Below are 19,930 nucleotides of genomic sequence, written 5' to 3' on the forward strand. Positions count from 1 at the left end.
ATTTTGACCCACGAGGGAAGGATTTTTTTTACAAAGTGCGAGAGAGGGATGGTGATTAATTAATATTACTCAGGCTTTAAGTAAAGTGTTACCAACATTTTTTTTTAAAGAATGTGAACCGAAAAGATCATGAACAGTAAGATGAGACATTTAATAAGAAGAAAGTAAATATAGGGTTAATATTTTTATGTTGTATTTAACAAAATCACCCATAAACTTCAAAGCGATATTCAGTTTGATCAATATTCTTTTTTTTATTTTAGCATCGATAAAAATAAAAAAAAACACAAAACAAAAACTAAAAAAAAAGTCCAGGAGTGAAGAAAAGCATTTTACACTTATAACAGGCGTGATTTAATACTGTTTTGCACAGTCAACAGAACAACATGAATCAAATATGAAATTAAAACGAAACCAACAAACAAATGAATAAAACCCCCTGCACAAAGATGGCAGAAGCAGAGTAATTCCCTTTTCTATAATATAAACTCAATACAAAAAAAGATGGGCGGAGAAACTGATATTATGAAAAAGTAAAACGCAGTTTTCTACTGTTGAAAAAAAATTAATGCACACAAGCGAAAGCATGTATGCGCACATCTGTTAAAAATGTCAGCAAAAGTATGTGAGTTTGCGTGTTTGTCCTTTTCGTCCGCAACAAACCGTCGCAGGATGCACAAACCCTGCCATGATTGCAGTTCAATATCTACAAAATCTGGATTTGAACAACTTACTTATATACACTGTACAACAATTTGTCAAAATTACAGCTTTTACAAAAAATGATCCGCCCAATGGCATTCAAAATTACAGTGCACACTCTTAAATCAGCTCACGGCAAACATCTCAATCATGTTCCCTTCTGGCTAAAATGCCATTCCAATCCAAAGTTGGTCTGCAGTATCATGCCTCTCTCTCTCTCTCTCGATTTATATTTTATTGATTTACACTTTCTTTACATTTTCTTTCCCTGCATCTTTTATTCAGTATATTCCGTTTCAGGACTTGGCATTTCCCTCTCTCTGACTTTCTGTTATTGCTTTCTCTCTCTCATTCCACTTCTTTCTCTGGTTTGGGTCGGTAAAGAACCGGAGGAGGTTTGGACTGCATGCTACTACAGGCATGTGTCATCCTTGCATTGTAAGTGCCTGTGAACACACAAACATTATTGGACACTGCGACGATATTCTGCTTATGGCTTTCTGATATGCAATCGTGATGTTTTCACAAGACAAAAAGGGGGAGACGTAACTTACAGAAGAGAGTTGCCCACGTGCCATTAAAACACTCACACGCATCGAAATGATCAGCTTGAAAAATAGTGCTATTCAGGATCCGATTAATGCTACCAGTCCAGGGACGCAAATGTGGCATCAGACAGGGCCGCTGTAAATCTGAACATACTGTATCATCCATCAGTTTAGTGCAAAAAAGTCAATGCATTTAAAAAAAAACAAAAAAAGTACATTTTGGGAAGATACAGAAACCGTGTGCTTTTTGTCCGTTTATAGAAAACGGATTCATATTCATGTTCCGTTCCAAAACCTAGTGAGCTGCCTTCCGAACTGAAATGGTCCCTCATAAGTGAGCGATTTGGAACGAAGAAAGCAATTCAACTGAATATTAATTTGCTGAAACAAAGTTGTATGTATCACACATAGATATTACCTAAGAGTCATTAAAAATTGAATGAAATATACGTTTATTTATAGTCAACACTTTGTATGCTCGACTTATCCGCCATCTTGGATTATTATAATATTTTTTGCAATCTATTCTGGGAAGTATATTCGTATAACGAATATAACGAGTTCACTGTTTTGTATTTTAATTTAGGTTGGGTATTACCATCAGTGTTGGGGGTAACGCATTACAAGTAACTTGAGTTGCCTAATCAGATTACTTTTTCAAGTAACTAGTAAAGTAACGCATTACTTTTCAAATTTACAACTAAAAATCCAAGTTACTTTTTCAAAAAAGTAACGCAAGTTACTTTTTCACATTTATTTGACAGCTCTCTTGACCCCATGTTGGGAAAAGTAATGTTGGGAGTAAGTGCAGAGGTGTTTTGTGTAAACATGATGGTTATTGTAGTTCAAGACTAAATGTGAGCATTTATTCATCTCACTAGCACAATAAAGATTCAAAATGAATAAAATCAGTCAAATGCAATATCAGAGTACAATGCAAACCTCAAATATATAAATGTTAAATAAAACAAATATTTGTTATGCATTTAATCTACCTTTATTGACCAATGTCTTTCTGCTGATCTTTGATTCAGTTAAACCACGAGCAAAAATTACTAGATTCTTTGTTTTTATTGGTAGATCTTTTCTTTCCTGCGTCCTATTCTTCCATTATCCAGAATGGCTGCACCGCACAGCAGAGCTGCGCTCTCTTTTGTTCATGCGTGAATGTGCATTTTTCCCTCAGCCTGAGGCTCATTATTAAAATTTTTGTATGAAGAGGTCTTTACATTTGCACATAATACAGCTTTTTTGTAATAAAAAAAACAAAAAAAAAACAAAAAGCAAGCCTAGCCCAGGTGAGAAAAAGTAAAGCAAAAGTAATGTAACGCATTACTTTTCTTAAAAAGTAACTAAGTAACTAAATTAGTTACTTTTTAAGGGAGTAACGCAATATTGTAATGCATTACTTTTCAAAGTAACTTTCCCCAACACTGATTACTATTATATTGTTGATTTTCATTATTTTATGTAATTGTAAGTTTTGTCTTAAAAAAGTGCAATTACAAAGGATTTCATTTTTGTGGAATTCCAAAAGAAGCGAGGTATCTTAAAAGGCAGCATAAAGCTGTCTACACTGCTCACTAGGTTTTGTAGAACAGATCCAGACTTTAAACTCACAAAGGGCAGCGCCAAACAAACAAGGAACTAGAAAGAACAATGAAATGCACCAGGCGATTTCTGACAACACGTCTACAGATCAATGGTCTCCGTTTGCTATTTAGTTTCTTGTTGGTCTCCGCGCATGACATCACTTTCGCCACTTCCTGTGCTTTTATAAGTGGGCTGCTCATGCAGAGGGCAGCGCTGAGTCAGTCTGTCTGTGGCGTCGGCAGTCCTCAGACCGTGTCTGCTGCATCCGTCTCGCTTTATTCTTACCAGCACTGACAGACGCAAGAGTTTAGTGTCTTTTGTGTCTGAAAACACGTCCTGCTAACGTCAGTAACTGCGTCTTTAGTTCCCGGTGGTGTGTCAGACCTCGGTCTGCTGTGTATGCATGTGCGTGTCCTCCAAACTATCCAAGCTACCTCCCGTCTCAGAGTCTTCGAACCCACAGGGCGCAGAGGAAACGTCTGAGGCAGAGGAGGCGTTGACGGACAGGCGCTCCTCCCTGCCTGTAAAAGTGCTAAACTCCTCCCCCGCGGAGCCGAGTGGCAGCTGATGCGGGGGCAGGTATTGGCTGGGGTGGAAGTGCGGGCGGGGCTTGCGGTCCCCGCTCAGCGTGCTCTCTCTGGAGGCGTGTTGATTGGCGGGCGAGGTGTCGTATTCCTCGGTGGGAAGGGGCGGGGGAAGCTGGTCCTGCAACATAAACTCCTCCTCCTGAGGAGGCGGGTAGTCGCTGTCGATATCGAATCCGCCGAGGTAATAGTCCGATTCTAAAGTCACGCCCACTTCACCCGTCTCATAGGTGGGAACTTCCTCAATGTCAGGTAGGCGTGTGTTCGGCAGCCAATCGGAAGTGTCCCAGTGGTATGCTGGAGAAACAGGAAACGGGAAGTTAGTAAACATCGAGTGAACAAACAACTGAAGGGGTCCCTCGGTAGGTACAGAATCGCGTAGGGCTGCATGCTCGACCATTCTGAAGGGAGGTTAACAGGTTAGATCTCGGTCCTGTCCCAAATGAAGCATTTGTCCCATTTGCAACCTACGCTCATTGGAAATACGTGCGTCAATCTACAATTTAGCCAAATTTTAAAAACTTACCTATACATAATATTCACTGCAGTTTCTAGCAGTAATGAACACTATTCCTGTTCACACAAATTATGATAACAGGGGCAGATTATCGATTAATAAAGACTCATTTTTGTGAGTTCCTTGGACAATACACTCTAAGAAAGAAAATGGTTCTATATGGCACCAAAAATGGTTCTTGGCTCGTAATCATAGGGGAACCTTTTTAAAGCAGCACTAGGTAGTTTTTGCTCTCGGGGTCCCCCTACAGTCGGGAAACAGTATTGTCCTCTACTACTGTCGTGAACTGTCATTCTACATCAGGGGATGCATCGCACGTGCATTTATTGACATGACATCTATGATAGCCCTGAACACTGCAGGAGGAGTTCACCTGTCTATGGAGTTCACATGCAGGTGTTCTGCTTGCGTCGCGTGTGAAACGTCTTCATCCCAGGTACAGTGGCATATGTTTCAGCATGTCATATGAATATCATTTCATGGGTTTTATTTTTTTCAAACGCCAAATGATCGCGATGCTCACGTTTATAAGCCAGCGTCATTATAGTGGCCTAGTCTATTGGGTCCCGTTTTACAGAATCTATGATACTTCAATTCAATGTTTGAGTGGTAGGAATCACCATACATTGTCAATATTATAATATCAAGCTACTATAGATGAATCTGCAAATGTGAAAAATCGATTTGCATTATAGCTTGAGGCAAGACAAATAAACCAATATCACAGACATGTTAGGTATCCTAAAATCTGATTTTGTACGTCTTATCATATGTATTTACTTGCAAGAATGTAGCCCCTCCTCCTTCAGCTCACGCCAACGAGCAAACGCTGCCCAATGTTGATCCTCGTCCTGCCTTTAATCCCATCACTTTCTCGTTTCCTCTTTTTGCTTTCCTCCGACAAAACCTTTGCTTTCTTATTTTTCTGTGCTGCTTCGGCCATGACTATAACATTCGGCAAACAAATAATAGTTTGGCTCGCACGTCCGAATTTAAGGAAGTGGGGGTGGTGGTGGAAGTGACGTATATGCTGTAAAGCAGTCGAATTTTGTAGTTCTTTTTTTTCTCGGGTTACTACCCGAAACCCGAAGTTTAAAAGTACGATTAAAAACGATACAGACTCTGTCAGGCTGAGGCAGACGTGTCATTCAACCTATTGTAAGTCGATGTATCATCACAAGAGGTTTGAAAATATATTATAAAGGTTGAAAAGTTACCTAGTGCTGCTTTAAGTGCTGTATAGCACCACTTTTGGTGCTTCAGTGATTCTTCAGTGGTTCTTCACCGGTTCTTTGACTAAGGTGATATAGCACCGCTAACTTACTACACTCTTAAAAAAAAAGATTCTATATGGCACCAAAAATGGTTCTTCGTCGTAATCATAGAGGAACCACTTTTGGTGCTATATAGCACCATATCTTAACATGTTCTGTATATGGTAGCGGTGCTATACACTCTAAAAAAAAGGGTTCTATATGGCACCAAAAATGGTTCTTGGCTCGTAATCATAGGGGAACCTTTTTTAGTGCTATATAGCACCAATTTTGGTGCTTCAGTGGTTCTTCAGAGGTTCTTCACCGGTTCTTTGACTAAGGTGCTATATAGCACCTCCGAAGAACCACTGAAGAACCACTGAAGCACCAAAATTGGTGCTATATAGCAATAACAAAATGTTCCCCTATGATTACGAGCCTTTTTTTTAGAGTGTATATAGCACCTCTGAAGAACCGCTGAAGAACCACTGAAGCACCCAAAATTGGTGCTATATAGCACTTAAAAAGTTTCCCCTATGATTACCAGCCTTTTTTTTAGAGTGTATAGCACCTTAGTTAGCGGTGCTATATAGCACCCTAGTAAAAGAACAGGTGAATAACCTCTGAAGAACCGCTGAAGAACCACTGAAGCAGCAAAATTGGTGCTATACAGCACTTAAAAAGGTTCCCCTATGATTACGAGCCAAGAACTATTTTTGGTGCCATATAGAACCTTTTTTTTTAGAGTGTATCACGTAACTTTTTTTTTAGAGTGTACCGCAAGGGGTATGTTTCTCAAGTAAATGCTACTTCATTCTTTCTAAAATGTCATGTTTAACTCAATGTCACTTGCCGTTTCTTCGTAATTATTTGTGAAATGTCCTAGCCGTTCCTCAAATCTGTGAAAAATTGCCTGGAAATGTCACCACAGGCACGTTTTTCCAGTGAGTCTGGATGCTCATTTGTAATGCGTTTTTGGGTGATTTGGGACAGGAACATTATACTGAACATCTCCACATGCAGGTCTTGCTGGAGTGAGTGGGCATGCCTGCAAGGTGATCGAAGACTCAGCCAGGACAAGAGGTCAAAGGTCAGAGGACGTGTTGTTGACAAGCAAAACGCATTCATCAAAAATACAAACCAAATTAAATGAGGGTGAGGATTGCATGCAGCGATGCATGAAACACAGAAGCGCAGGGACGCACACAAACACACGCGCACACACACACACACACACACACACACACACACACACACACTGTACACGACCTAATCCTCGCTATCAGAAAACATCAATATCAAACAAAAGAAAAACACAAAGTCAGCAATGGAAGCACTGCGGGGGAAGAGACAGACGAAAAAGAGAGGAAAGGGGTGACGGAGGACTGCAGGTACTCTGATGTGTGCGTGTATGTGTGTCGACAAAGAGCATCTCGCTGCTGGATGATGTGACACTTCCCAGAATGCAACAGCTCAGTTTGTCAGCAATACGGAAAGGGAGAGCGAGAGAGGGAGCAATAGACAGAGAACAAAGTCTGAAAAGGAAGGAGGGCAAGAACTCCGGGAGATTTAGCTGAACAAAGCAGGAGGAAAGAGAGAATGTGAATCACCTCTGTTGAAGTTTTGACCTTGATCCATAACGGACACTGGCAGGCAGAAAAGAAGCAGAAAGACAGAGAGAAAGACAAATTTGTGGGTCAGCAACAAACCCATCCTACACCCTGAACTGTGTTTATGTACAAACACCATATTCAAATACATTAACATTGCATTGTAGGTGTGTGTGGTTTGGAAATCATTCCTGACATTTTTGCTTGAGATATATGTGCATGTGTTTCTGTGTGTTTTGTGATATTCTGGTGCATGTGACACTTCATTTGAATTGTAGCGATTCAGATTATGCTTATCGATTCCAATTAGTTTTTTATTACACTGCACTGGTTTATTAATTAAATATAGATGAATCCTTATTAAAGTTACAGAAATTATTCAGACAGGATCAGTGAGTGATTTTCTTTTGATGTTTGATTAACATTAATGACACAGACAGCAGCAGATTTATTAGGCTTCTGTCACTTTAAGAGCTGCACAGATCCAATACACACATGTGTTTTCTTTCTCAACTGAACTCAAAAGAGAACTAAATTCAGACACTACATGAGAGGCTTTTTGACATGTTTACTACATGACATGCTTTTTGTGCGCAGCAAATAAAACTTCTATTTCGCGTTTTCCTGCACTTAAACGCTTTAAAATCACATTAAAATGCGCACACAGGAATAAATACGCTGAATCGAAATGCATGGTTCTTGGAAATTTGGAACCGGTTCTTGACATGGTTTCAGTTTCATTCTACTAAAACTGGGTTAACATCTTTGAAGTAAACAAAACTAGACTATTACCTTTTCTGAAGTAAATATGCATTGCCACAAATGATTCCAAGGTGTTGCTCTGCAGGGTTTTTTTTTTAGCCTGTTACTATGCAGTCACTAGGATGTTCTGGGTGGTTGCTTTTAGCTGAAAAGCTGATCGCTTAATATGAGATTTAAGTAGCACAAACAAGGACCAAAAAAAAAAAAAAAAAATTTTCTGAAGAAAATATGAAATGCCACAAATGATTCCAATGTGTTGCCAGGGTGTTGCTATGCAGTTGCTTTTTAGCCTGTTACTATGCGGTCACTAGGATGTTCTGGGTGGTTGCTTTTAGCTGAAAAGCTGATCGCTTAATATGAGATTTAAGTAGCACAAACAAGGACCAAAAAAAAAAAAAAAAAAATTTCTGAAGAAAATATGAAATGCCACAAATGATTCCAATGTGTTGCCAGGGTGTTGCTATGCAGTTGCTTTTTAGCGTGTTACTATGCGGTTTCTAGGGTGTTCTGGGTGGTTGCTTTTAGCTGAAAAGCTGATAGCTTAAAGGGTTAGTTCACCCAAAAATGAAATTTCTTCCATTAATGACTCACCCCAATGTTGTTCCACACCCGTAAGACCTCCGTTCATCCTCGGAACACAGTTTAAATATTTTAGATTTAGTCCGAGGGCTTTCAGTCCTTTGAATGTAAGTGTATGCACACTTTGCTGTCCACGTCCAGAAAGGTAATGAAAACATCATCAAAATAGTCCATATGTGACATCATTTGGTTAGTTAGACTCTTTTGAAGCGTCGACAATACATTTTGGTCCAAAAATAACAAAAACTAAGACTTTATTGAGCATTGTCTTCTCTTCCGGTTTAGTTTGAATCCGCGCTCACGCGCCACAGTGACGCTGCAGACGTAAGACGCTGTGATGGGTTATCTGGTGCGATAGCAGGGGTGCGATAGCAGATACCAGATAACACGTCACAGCGTCTTACGTCAGCAGCGTCACTGTGGCACTGTGTTTTCATTACCTTTCTGGACGTGGACAGCAAAGTGTGCTTAGACTTACATTCAAAGGACTGAAAGCCCTCGGACTAAATCTAAAATATCTTAAACTGTGTTCCGAGGATGAACGGAGGTCTTACGGGTGTGGAACAACATTGGGGTGAGTCATTAATGGAAGAAATTTCATTTTTGGGTGAACTAACCCTTTAATATAAGACTAAACTAACATAAACAAGGACCAAAAAAAAAATTAATTGCTATTTTTTTCTGAAGTAAATATGCAATGCCACAATTGTTTCTGAGGTGTTGCCAAGGTGTTGCTATGCAGTTGTTTTTTAGCGTGTTACTATGCGGTTACTAGGGTGTTCTGGGTGGTTGCTTTTAGCTGAAAAGCTGATCGCTTAATATAAGACTAAACTAGCATAAACAAGGACTAAAAAAAAAATGTATTAATATTTTTTTCTGAAGAAAATATGCAATGCCACAATTGATTCCGAGGGGTTGCCAAGGTGTTGCTATGCAGTTTTTTTTTTTTTTGCCTGTTACTATGCGGTTACTAGGGTGTTCTGGGTGGTTGCTTTTAGCTGAAAAGCTGATCGCTTAATATGATATTTAAGTAGCACAAACAAGGACCAAAAAAAATTTAATACAATTTTTTTTCTGAAGAAAATATGCAATGCCACAATTGATTCCGAGGTGTTGCCAGGGTGTTGCTATGCAGTTGTTTTTTAGCCTGTTACTATGCAGTTTTATTTTTGGACTGTATTTCATTTAATTATCTTATTTCCATTACATTTATTATCTTATTTCTATATGTGTATGTATGTTTTTTTTCTTCTCTGCGTATTTCTATTTCTTATTTTTCAAACGCCCATTTTTATATTTCTTATTGTTGTTGTGAAATAAACTGAATTATTTAATAGTAACATTAACTAGTAGGCTATATTAGAGAAATTATAATGGCCAAAGAAAACAGAAAGCAATAGAGACTAAAAACAGAGAGAGAATGGTGCAGTAAAAATGTGCGCATTCCTTCCCAGCTTATTAAAGTGCTTATGTTTGATCTTCATCGGTGTGTGTTTGATTGAACGTGATTAAGTTAGGGCTGAAATGTCATTTAAATGTGTAAGTCATTTAAAATTAAGTGCGGGTCTGTAGAAGAGCCGTGCAATATTGACAAAAATAATATCTCGATATTTTCTGGCATTTCGTCGATAATGATGACCAGACAATATTTTGCTGAGTGTGTTATTGTGCTGGTATCTTGGCAGGTTTAGGACTGCCATTGACAGCTGACCCCTAAAGTTTTTGTTATTCTTAAAATTTTATCTGGATTTTTACTAGGGCTGCCAAGCAATTAACATTTTTAATGTTTATCGCAAATTAATCGCACATCAAATTTGGCTGAGAAATTACTCCCAAAAGCTCATTTAAAGTCATTATTGTGTAAAAAAAAAAATCAAATAGTGATTACAAAAAGTAGCTTCAGAAAGATATATTTTTGGGTGAACTATACATTTAATGTGTGTTTTTATTAATATGGAAATATGAAATAATTTTTTATGAAATTATACTCTAAATAAGGAACTAAAACTGCCAGTAGGTGGCGGTAAATGTCTAATGGAGTAAGTCAATGAGTCATTCGTTCATTCGATTCGTTCTTTTAGGAGTGAAGTAAATGGCTCTCTTTATAAAAATGGTAAGCGTAAATGGTTCTCTTTATGCTCCATTGAATCATCGGTTCACCCGATTCGTCCAAAACGCAGATTCAGAAATGAAACGCCACTATGTATTGCTCGGAGTCTGAGACGAACAATTCTGCTTTGTCTTTATAGTCTACTTTAAATGCAAGGGCGTTTTCACACTGGCAGTTTAGTTCGAAACGGCGCACGGTTCGCATGAAAAATTGGTAATGTGAAAGCTGTCATGCGGACCCGGGTGAGCTGAGCTCAGGGGTACCGAATTCGAGACTACCTGAAGGAAGTGGTCTGAGATCGGTTGCGCAACTTGCGCTCGAAATGTGCCGTGATTCACGTGAATGTGAAAGCAACACGGACTCGGGTGCGCAAGAAAAGTAACCTGCGCATGCGTATTATCAGATGACAATGTATTTAGTTCAATAAAACACTGTAAGGGATGATAGTGTTGATGATTTACTTTGGATACGAGCGAGAGTGAGCCTGCATTTTATTCGCGCATAGCACCGACGGGAACAATCGCGCTCTGACCACAACAAATGTGCCCAGTGTAAGAAACTAAAACATTCATTTTAGGGACATTCTAACTGCAACCCATAGGCTCCATCACACAGTGAGTTGTTGCCCCGCATCATATTCTACTCTAATTTTTACAGACAGGGCTTAGATTAAGCCAGGCCTTAGTTAAATTAGGACGTTTAAGTAGCTTATTTAAAGTGCCTTTAAAAACATTACCGATGTGCATCTTGAGACAAAACAATGGCTCTGACATATTTTAAGATGTGCCAGTGCAAGTCGTTTTCAGTTCACAGCTCAAACATGCATTTTAGTCTAGGCTCAAGCCTCGTCTGCATTTTTAGGGCAATGTTTAGGGCATTCCCTAATTAAATGTAGCCTACGCATAATTTATTATGTCAAATTATAACATTATTTATCAGTAAATTAAATTAGAACAAGACACAACAGGGCTGTTACCAATCAAATGAAACCAGTATCGACAAAATCCGTCTTTGCCATGCAGAGGAGACACAGAAGCTGCATCTAAAGTGCATGGCATTTAGATGTATTTACACAGACTGTTTAATGCAGCTCAGAGGGGACATAAATGCAGCATAAATTTAACCTGCAGTTACAAATATGAAATGACTTTAAAAATGAAAAGATACTTTACATACGAAACTAAAACCACCAGTAGGTGGCGGGAAGTCAATGTTAATAAGCAAATCATGGAGTCTTTAATTCAACCGATTCGTTCACACAGGTCATTGAATCACACCAATTCGTTCGGATTCATTCGGTAACGAAACACTGTTGTTCGTAGCCCAGAGACGCAAAGCGGTTCTGCTGTGGCTTTGTTTGGAACTATTTTCGTTGACAATATCGTGTCTAAAATGTAAATCACTTAATTGTTTATTAAACCGTTGTATAAAACCAATATCGCATTTGTGTCTACTCTGCCTCAAGTTGCTCCAAACCTGTACGAGTTTCTTACTTATGCTAAACACAAAAGATGATGTTTTGAAAATGTTGGTAACCAAAGAGTTGATGGGCCTCATTGACTTCCATTATATATTTTTTTCCATACTATGGAAGTCAATGGTGCCCATCAACTGGTTACGCATATTCTTCTTTTGTGTTCAGCAGAAGAAATAAATTCATACAGGTTTGGAACAACTTGAGGGTGAGTAAATGATGACCAATTTTTACATTTTTGGGTGAACTATCCCTTAACTAATACAAAAGACATCACAGACCTCAGACATAAAAAATAAGATAGTTAGCTACTACTAATAAAATAAGTCAATCAGGCCTTGATGGATAATTTGTCATTGTGTGCTGGTTTTAAATGTGCAGTAAGTAGTTTTGTCCACTTTAAAGCAAAGTTGTAATTGTTAACTCAATTTCAAACTATAAAACAGTTTGAAATAAAATATAAATATTAGACAAATAACTGAAATACGTTTAAGTTGAATCACAAAAATGACTAAAACTAAATTATATATATATAATATTAAACATAATATATATATATATATATACATATATATATATATATATATATATATATATATATATATATATATATATATATTAAACATAAGTTAATAAAAAAGCACAAAATTATAAAAACTAGAATGAAAACTGAAAATATAAAGAAAGCCCAATTCAAAATATGAATAAATAGTAAAATAGTATATAAATGATACTAAAAGTACATTACATCTCGTTTGTATCGGCCAATGAAACAAAAGATTTAGACCATGAACCCTTTAAACATCCAGCTGAAGGATTACTCTGACAATATTAAGGAATGCCTTTAAAATATGTAAATATGAACTAGTTTTGAAATGTCCTGGTGTGAACTAGTTTCAAGATTCAGAAGTTTGTTAGATTTACAACCTCAAAATCAAAGGACAAGTGAAAAAACTCGAACAAGCTCATCAGCCTACATTACTTTAGCATGTCTAGCTTTGAAGATACACTTGAAAAGATTTTTTGTTTTTTACAACTTCAAACGTGTGTGTGTGTGTGTGTGTGTGTGTGTGTGTGTGTGAGAGTGTGTGTGTGTTTGCAAGACTTGCACTCTTCCGTTTTGGGTAATGTATGATCTGGGGATGTGTCTGTAGGTTTGTGTTCGTCAGAGATCATATTTGAGCAGGGCCGTGTGTGTGTGTGTGTGTGTATATATGTGTGTGTGTTTGCTGTATCATCTTGATGACTGGGATGACACTTCTCCTCATGAGTAATGCTGTCTCATTCACACACACACTACAATATTAATACAAGTGTAACAAGCTTAACCTGACAAAAACCCTTTGAGGATGTCCTCAACTGAAGAAAAAATGCTTAAATTATATTAAATTATAATGACTAAAAGTAAAAAAAATATATATATATATTTTAAGGGATAAGGTTTGGGTTAGTTTGTAGTCATTATATATTGAAATGAGGGCTGTCAATTAAAAACTAACTGTGGATGATTATAAAAACAATTGTGATAAATCCATTAATTATTTAATTGACTGACAGCCCTAATAAAAGTCTATGGTCCACATGTAGAGTGCTAAGTAAATGTGCATGTGTGTAAACAACAAAAAAAAAGAGAGAAAGAAAGAGTGTGTGTTTGTTTGGAGTGTGAGGACAAGTTTAAAGCTTTGTGCATGTGTCTCCAAGCGCTTTTAAGGAAGATGCTTCAGAATCCAGGGTTGGGAAAGAGTACCTTCATTCTCAATCGTGTCGACTGCATCATTGACCAGCCGAATTACCGTCACTATGGAAGCTTGGAAAGAGAAAGCAATGAAGACCAGTCAGAAACGTTCACACACCCACACGCACACACGCACAGGAGAACCAAACGGACCCACAGACTAATCAAACCGAAGGATCAACTCCACAGTATCTGTAACACTGTTGGTCCACTGCAGAAGCTTCTGTGCCCTGATTGGCTGATGATGAATTTAGCTGTGACCAATGAAAGGCAAGCATGGCATCATTCCAGCGAATCTGAGGAGAGATGGTGGTGAGGTGACCAACACACAAATTCACATCCACACCTGCTGCATTCAAATCAGATCAGAATAATCATATTTACAGGATTAGAGTAAATTAGAGGCACTACAATGTCGAATTTAACCGCGAGAGACTGTAGATTTCTTGATACAATAACTGTGCTGTCAATTAAAGACTCATGCTGGGAAAAGATTGGTAGAGACAGATAAAAAAACAGTCTGAACAATATTTTTGTGGTAAACATAACTTGATGATACTTGAATGTTTCGTTCTACTAGGGCCCTATGATTTCCGCAATGCTGGAAACACGGACGGAATCGCGGAATCCATTCATAAAAATGGAATTTACTGTATAATGCTGTATAATAATATTCACAGAATTTGTCAGATCTTGGATGAATAAATCAAGACTATGTCAGTACATTTAGATCAACTCGTGAAATAGACTATTGTCTGTGAATATTAAACTGCAAAAAGACCATTTTAATATGAATCCGGCATGTTCTGCTTGTCTCTGTGTGAATGATTGGTGCAGACGCGCGGCTTTGTTTCCCACACACACACTGAAGCGTGTGACGCTCGCTGTGTTTTCAGCCTCTGCCGCCACACTATACGAGGACATGAATAGATGAACTTCACCTCCAGAGCCACTTCATCAGCATTTTACCACATCGTCATATCATAAACACATAAACTCAAAGGTTTTCACGGCAACCTGTCAAAATAAAAGTTCAGTTTAACATGAAGAAATTATGACAGAAATATATTACTGTTGTACAGTAGAAATAAGCTATGTCAAAATGTAATAATAATACTAATACTACTACTACTACTACTACTACTACTACTACTACTACTACTACTACTACTACTACTACTACTAATAATAATTATTATTAAAACTTTATTTTTTAAGGAATAATCAAATTTTTTCTTTCATGTTAAAATTTTTTTTGTGCAGCACTTTGCTTGACAAAAGCATTTTTATTTTATATTATTAAAAGATAAATTAAATTAATGTTTTGTGACTTAATTTGATTGCCAGAAAATTTTAAATACACAACACAGGATTTCTGGCAAAATAATTTCATAGAATTGTTTGTTAAATCACTGATTATTCAAATTGTATTAAAACAGAAAACACAGAATTTGGTAAAAAAAAAAAAAAAAAAGGAATTTGAAAGAGAGAGAGAGAAAACATTTTAATAGGGCCAGTAACATGTAATAATAATAATAATAATAAAATATTTTTGATTACTAAAACTTGCATTCTTACTAAATAACTAGGTAAAGAACTAGAGTTTGGGCTGTGAGTGTGTGCAGTTTAAGTATCGTCAAGTTATGTTTACCACAGACCTTATTTTACTCATAACTTGAAAAACCCCAATTATAAAAACCCATAGGAAAGTCTCGAAAGGAAACCAGCAGCGAATTAGTCTTCCGGGTTTTGACATCAAGAAAAAAAATAAAAATAATATAAATATATTATATATATATACTACTTTAAACATACTACTTTTACTGATTTATGAGGCAGCAGGTCTTTGTGACAAAACTATATTTCCCATCATTCTCTGCTGCAGATTTGAGTGTGGGCGAATTACGCGGAGTAAATTCAATACTAAGGTATTAAATGGTAAATAATAGATGAGCAAACAAACAGATGAAGGATCAATTGCAAACCGTACGCATATATTTTGCTCTTCAAAAAACAAAACAAAAAAAAACTTGCAAAAAAAGAGAGTGAAAAATATGAAATTGACTGCCATAACCAAAACAAATTGAAATAGTATCAGGTTGTAATTACGATTTCTGACGTTTCCAGGCTGACTTGAGAGCAGCAACACACACACACACACAGACAGACACACACACACACACACACACACACACACACACACACACACACACACACACACACACACACACACACACACACACACACACACACACACACACACACACACACACACACACACACACACACACACACACACACACACACACACACACACACACACACACACCTCTAACAACCAATCTGACTTAAAATATTTACAGAATGACGGTGAAGATGACTGTACAGTATGAAGAGTCCTGAAGAAAGACGCATGTCTTATCCTTTCATGATGACTAGGAACGACACACACACACACATAACATACCGTTATCATCACAGGAATCCGACTGAAAGGAGCTCAGCGAATGGACCTCGGAGTTGCTGCCCTTGTTACTGCCAGAGAAACATGTGACCTCCTCCAGTAAATCCACTTTACCTAAACACAAAGATCAGGATGTCAACCAATCACAACTTCCGTAACTTTCAATAAACACACACACGCTTTGTCACAGCTGTGGGCGAATCTCCACGCCATTCCAAGTCCCTTCTCTGATGTTTGCCTTTTAATTTCTTTCTTTTCCCGGACATTTCCCCCTTTGATCTTTCCTTTAATGGTGTCATGGAAACGGCTGCTTATAACAGCTGCATATAATTGTCTCACTTTGCATTTCACAGGTGGAGATTTTGAAGACCTAAGAGGGTTTGAATGGAGGACACCACAAACCTCAAGGAAATGAAAAATGAAGTAATTATATGCGGTAAAAAGCCTCGGAGGATTCAGATGGGGGAAGAATTTAATGCCAGAGGGAGAATGGCTTTGCCATCAGCTTCTCCGCTAAATGGACCCCATATACATACATCCATAACTGCTTTCTTTTCAGTATTTATCGACGTGAAGATTTATATCAAGTCTTTTAAGGGAAATCTTTTTTTTTTTTTACTGAGACTTTTCTATGAGGCGTTGAGCCGTTCGCCTGATGAATAATGAACATAAAAACAGCAACAAATGGATAAAAACGCCAGTTACAATCTGATTATTGGTCCTACAGGAAATAAAGTTATGTTTTTTTTTAATGTAATTAATATTTTAATGCAGCAAGGATGCGTTAAATTGATCAAAATTGGAAGTAAAGACATTACAATGTTTCAAATGATTTCTATTTCTAATAAATGCTGTTCTTTGGAACTTTCTATGTATCAAACACACTCAAATCAGACACTGACGACTGGAGTAATGATGCTGAAAATTCAGCTTTGATCACAGGAATAAATTACATTCACAATATATTCAAATAGAAAACAGTTATTGAAATTGTAATTTTTCATAACATCACTGTATTTTTGCAGCCTTGCAAAATAAATGCAGCCTTGGTGAATATAAGAAACTAATTTCAAAAGCATCTTCGAAATAATTGTACAGAGCCCAAACTTTTGAACGGTAGTGTGTGTTTAAGAGTTTAGTTTGAGATGGTTTGGAGTATTATTAATAACGGTTTCAGCTTAGATAAAAGTTGAGTTCATTCCTAATGAAGAAATGGAACAGGAGAGATACACAGTCTCACTCTGGAGAGTAACAAGCTTGATCTCAGAGAAATATTCACCAAACACATCTGTTGTAAGTCACCTTGGATAAGAAAACATAAAAACAAAACAAAAAAGAATATATACACACACACACACATACAATGACCCGTGCTGGACACAGATCCGACGCGCGATCCCGATATACATACACAGAATTACAATATTTCAAAATATCTGTCTTGGCGAGTATTCATGCAAACATTACCTGTTATGTCTTAAATATGTCTTAAATTAACGTTGGGCTAACTGATGATGAAAAAAATATGTGTAACATATTAGATCCGTGCATTGCTGTCTGTCCAAACAATTATGGTATCATGGGAAAAAAGTTATATTTGTCCTGTAGATATTTGGTTTTGACTTGGTGTGTGTCAAATTTGGTGTTATTACCAGGGATTTTTAAGGTATGGTTGCTAGGTGATTCTGTTTTGGAACCTGCAGAAATTTCACAAATTAAAAAAACAAGCAAAACAAAATGCAAATTGAAATGAAAACACGAAAAAACCTACACCCAACAAAACACAAAAGCAAACAATGAGTTTAGGCAGGCCTAGACAAAAAAGAAAAAGGATTTTATAGAGTAGATTTAAATGGGTTATGACAAAATGGGTTAAACAGAGCTGAGAATACAACTTTTATTGGTAGCAGAAAGCATAGAATAATTAGGGTTGGGTCTTGAGAACCGGTTCCAAATTTCCAAGAACCATGGATTCAATAAGACGCTCGTTTGGATGCGTGCCCATTTTAATGTGATTTTAAAGCGTTCAAGCATAGAAAGACGTGAAGAAGAAAACTTCTCCTTCATGTCTTCTTGCACTTGAATGGGCAAATACACACACAATTAAAGCTGCAAGCAGCAATGAAAGAGCCCTCGCACACATGTCACCGGCCCCGGTGGATTAAGGAAAATAGAGCATGGTGGGCAATCTGCATTTAAGTATAAGGAGGACTACGTCAGTCATTTGCATTTGCCACACTTCCTGCTACCAGCTGGTGGCGCTATGACTATAACTACATTTTGGCATGTAGTTGTCTTCAGGCCAGGACTATTATAAAAACATGTGAAGTTTGAGGCAGATTGGACATTGTATGCTTGAGTTACAACAACTTCCTGTTTTGTGGCATTAATCGCAAACATTAGAACTTCGCCGAGTGTTGAATGTTTAAATGTGTTTCTAGCATGTTTGGGATTTCATGGCATATTTAAATGTGTTTCAGGGAGTGAATTACAGTGTAAAGCATGCCATTTCCTGTTGCCAACAGGTGGCGCTATGATTGTAACTGAATATCGGCATGTAGATGTCTTCAGGCCAGGGCACTTAACAAACATGGGAAGTTTGAGGCAGATCGGACATTGTATGCTTGAGTTACAACAATTTCCTGTTTCATGACGGCTACCACAGACACACGCTTCAGCAAAGCGTGAACTCAAGATCTTCACAATATAACATCGCAAAGGCCTTTAGGTTAGACTGACAAAATATGATATTTATCTGATCAAATCTCTAGGAGGAGTTTGTTAAAATACAATGTCTGGAAATGGCAAAAATGTTGCAGAAAAAATTCAAAATATCTCACTTCCTGTTGGGTTTTTCGATTTTGCTGCTAGTGACTTTTTTGTAGGTATTGGGCTGTTACATGTGTCTATCGAATTTTATACTTGTATGTTAAACATAGCGCAAACAACGCGTAATTGAAATTTTGTAGGTGCCGCCATCGAGCCATTTTGCCACACCTAATTCTGAAACCCATATCAGACAAAAATTTTCGCCACTTTTGACGCGTGAGCAAAGTTTCATGAGTTTTCAAGAATGTTTAGGCCCTCAAGAATGCAATTTGTTTCGGAGTAGAAGAATAATAGACCGAGCAATTCCAATAGGGTCCTCACACCATCGGTGCTCGGGCCCTAATTATATCAAAATATCCAAATTACACAGTCGGTTTTTTGTCTTAAGTGAACATAAACAGTCGAGGAAGAAAACGCATGTGTAACAGTATATTGGATCCGTGCAGCTCTTAAAGTGACAGAAGCCTAATACATCTACTGCTGTCTGTGTCATTAATCTTAAACAAACATTAAAAGAAAATCACTCACTGATCCTGAATAACTTCTGTAACTTTAATAAGGATTCATCTATATTTAATTAATAAAAAGAAAACTATGCAGTGTTATTTTACATTTGTTTTCAATTCCTGTACCTGAAATTTATTCAGTTGTATTTATTTGAGCTATTGCTAATTCATTTATTTGTTCTTATTTTATTACTGATGGTTTACTTGTATTTAATAATGTTTTCTTTATGCTGCGTTCACACCAAACGCGAATAGAGCGCCAGGAACGAGTGATTTCAATGTTAAGTCAATGGAAAGGCGCGTAGACGTGCGTCTGGAGGTCCTGCCAAATCGTTTTGACTGAGGGCAAAGAGAAGTTTCATAACTTAATTTTTTAAGGATATATAAATATACATGCAGTGAAGATAATGTAGGAGGACCACATTTGTGTGGCTATTAATGATTAATATATAGTTTTAATGAAAATGAAAAGAGGCAGAGTGGTGTTTTATGACATCTTTCAATTATAGCGCCTTGAACGTGCGTCTATTTAGCTTCAAACGCTCGATTTATACGCGCAACGCGATTTTGACGCTCTATTCACGTTTGGTGTGAACGCAGCATTAGGCTGCTGATTTTTGTTTATGGTATTCAGCTGCAACCGAATGTTGAAATTGCTAAAGAT

The 19,930-nt window shown here is 37.4% G+C and overlaps 1 protein-coding gene across 1 annotated transcript in view; it reads right to left on the bottom strand.

Annotated features, from left to right (window-relative positions):
• Nucleotides 1-3,221: 3,221 nt before the first annotated feature.
• The window catches only part of fat3a (FAT atypical cadherin 3a), a gene marked incomplete at both ends in the record, with an annotated part of 119,383 nt that continues 102,674 nt past the window's right edge, over nt 3,222-19,930 (bottom strand). The window contains 2 exons of the mRNA XM_079823621.1: nt 3,222-3,724; nt 15,935-16,045. Of these exons, the coding sequence (XP_079679747.1) occupies nt 3,222-3,724; nt 15,935-16,045 (614 nt within the window). The remainder of the gene's footprint in view (nt 3,725-15,934; nt 16,046-19,930) is intronic.

This window comes from Gobio gobio (genome assembly GCF_949357685.1).
Source record: "Gobio gobio genome assembly, chromosome: 8".
Lineage (NCBI taxonomy): Eukaryota > Metazoa > Chordata > Actinopteri > Cypriniformes > Gobionidae > Gobio > Gobio gobio.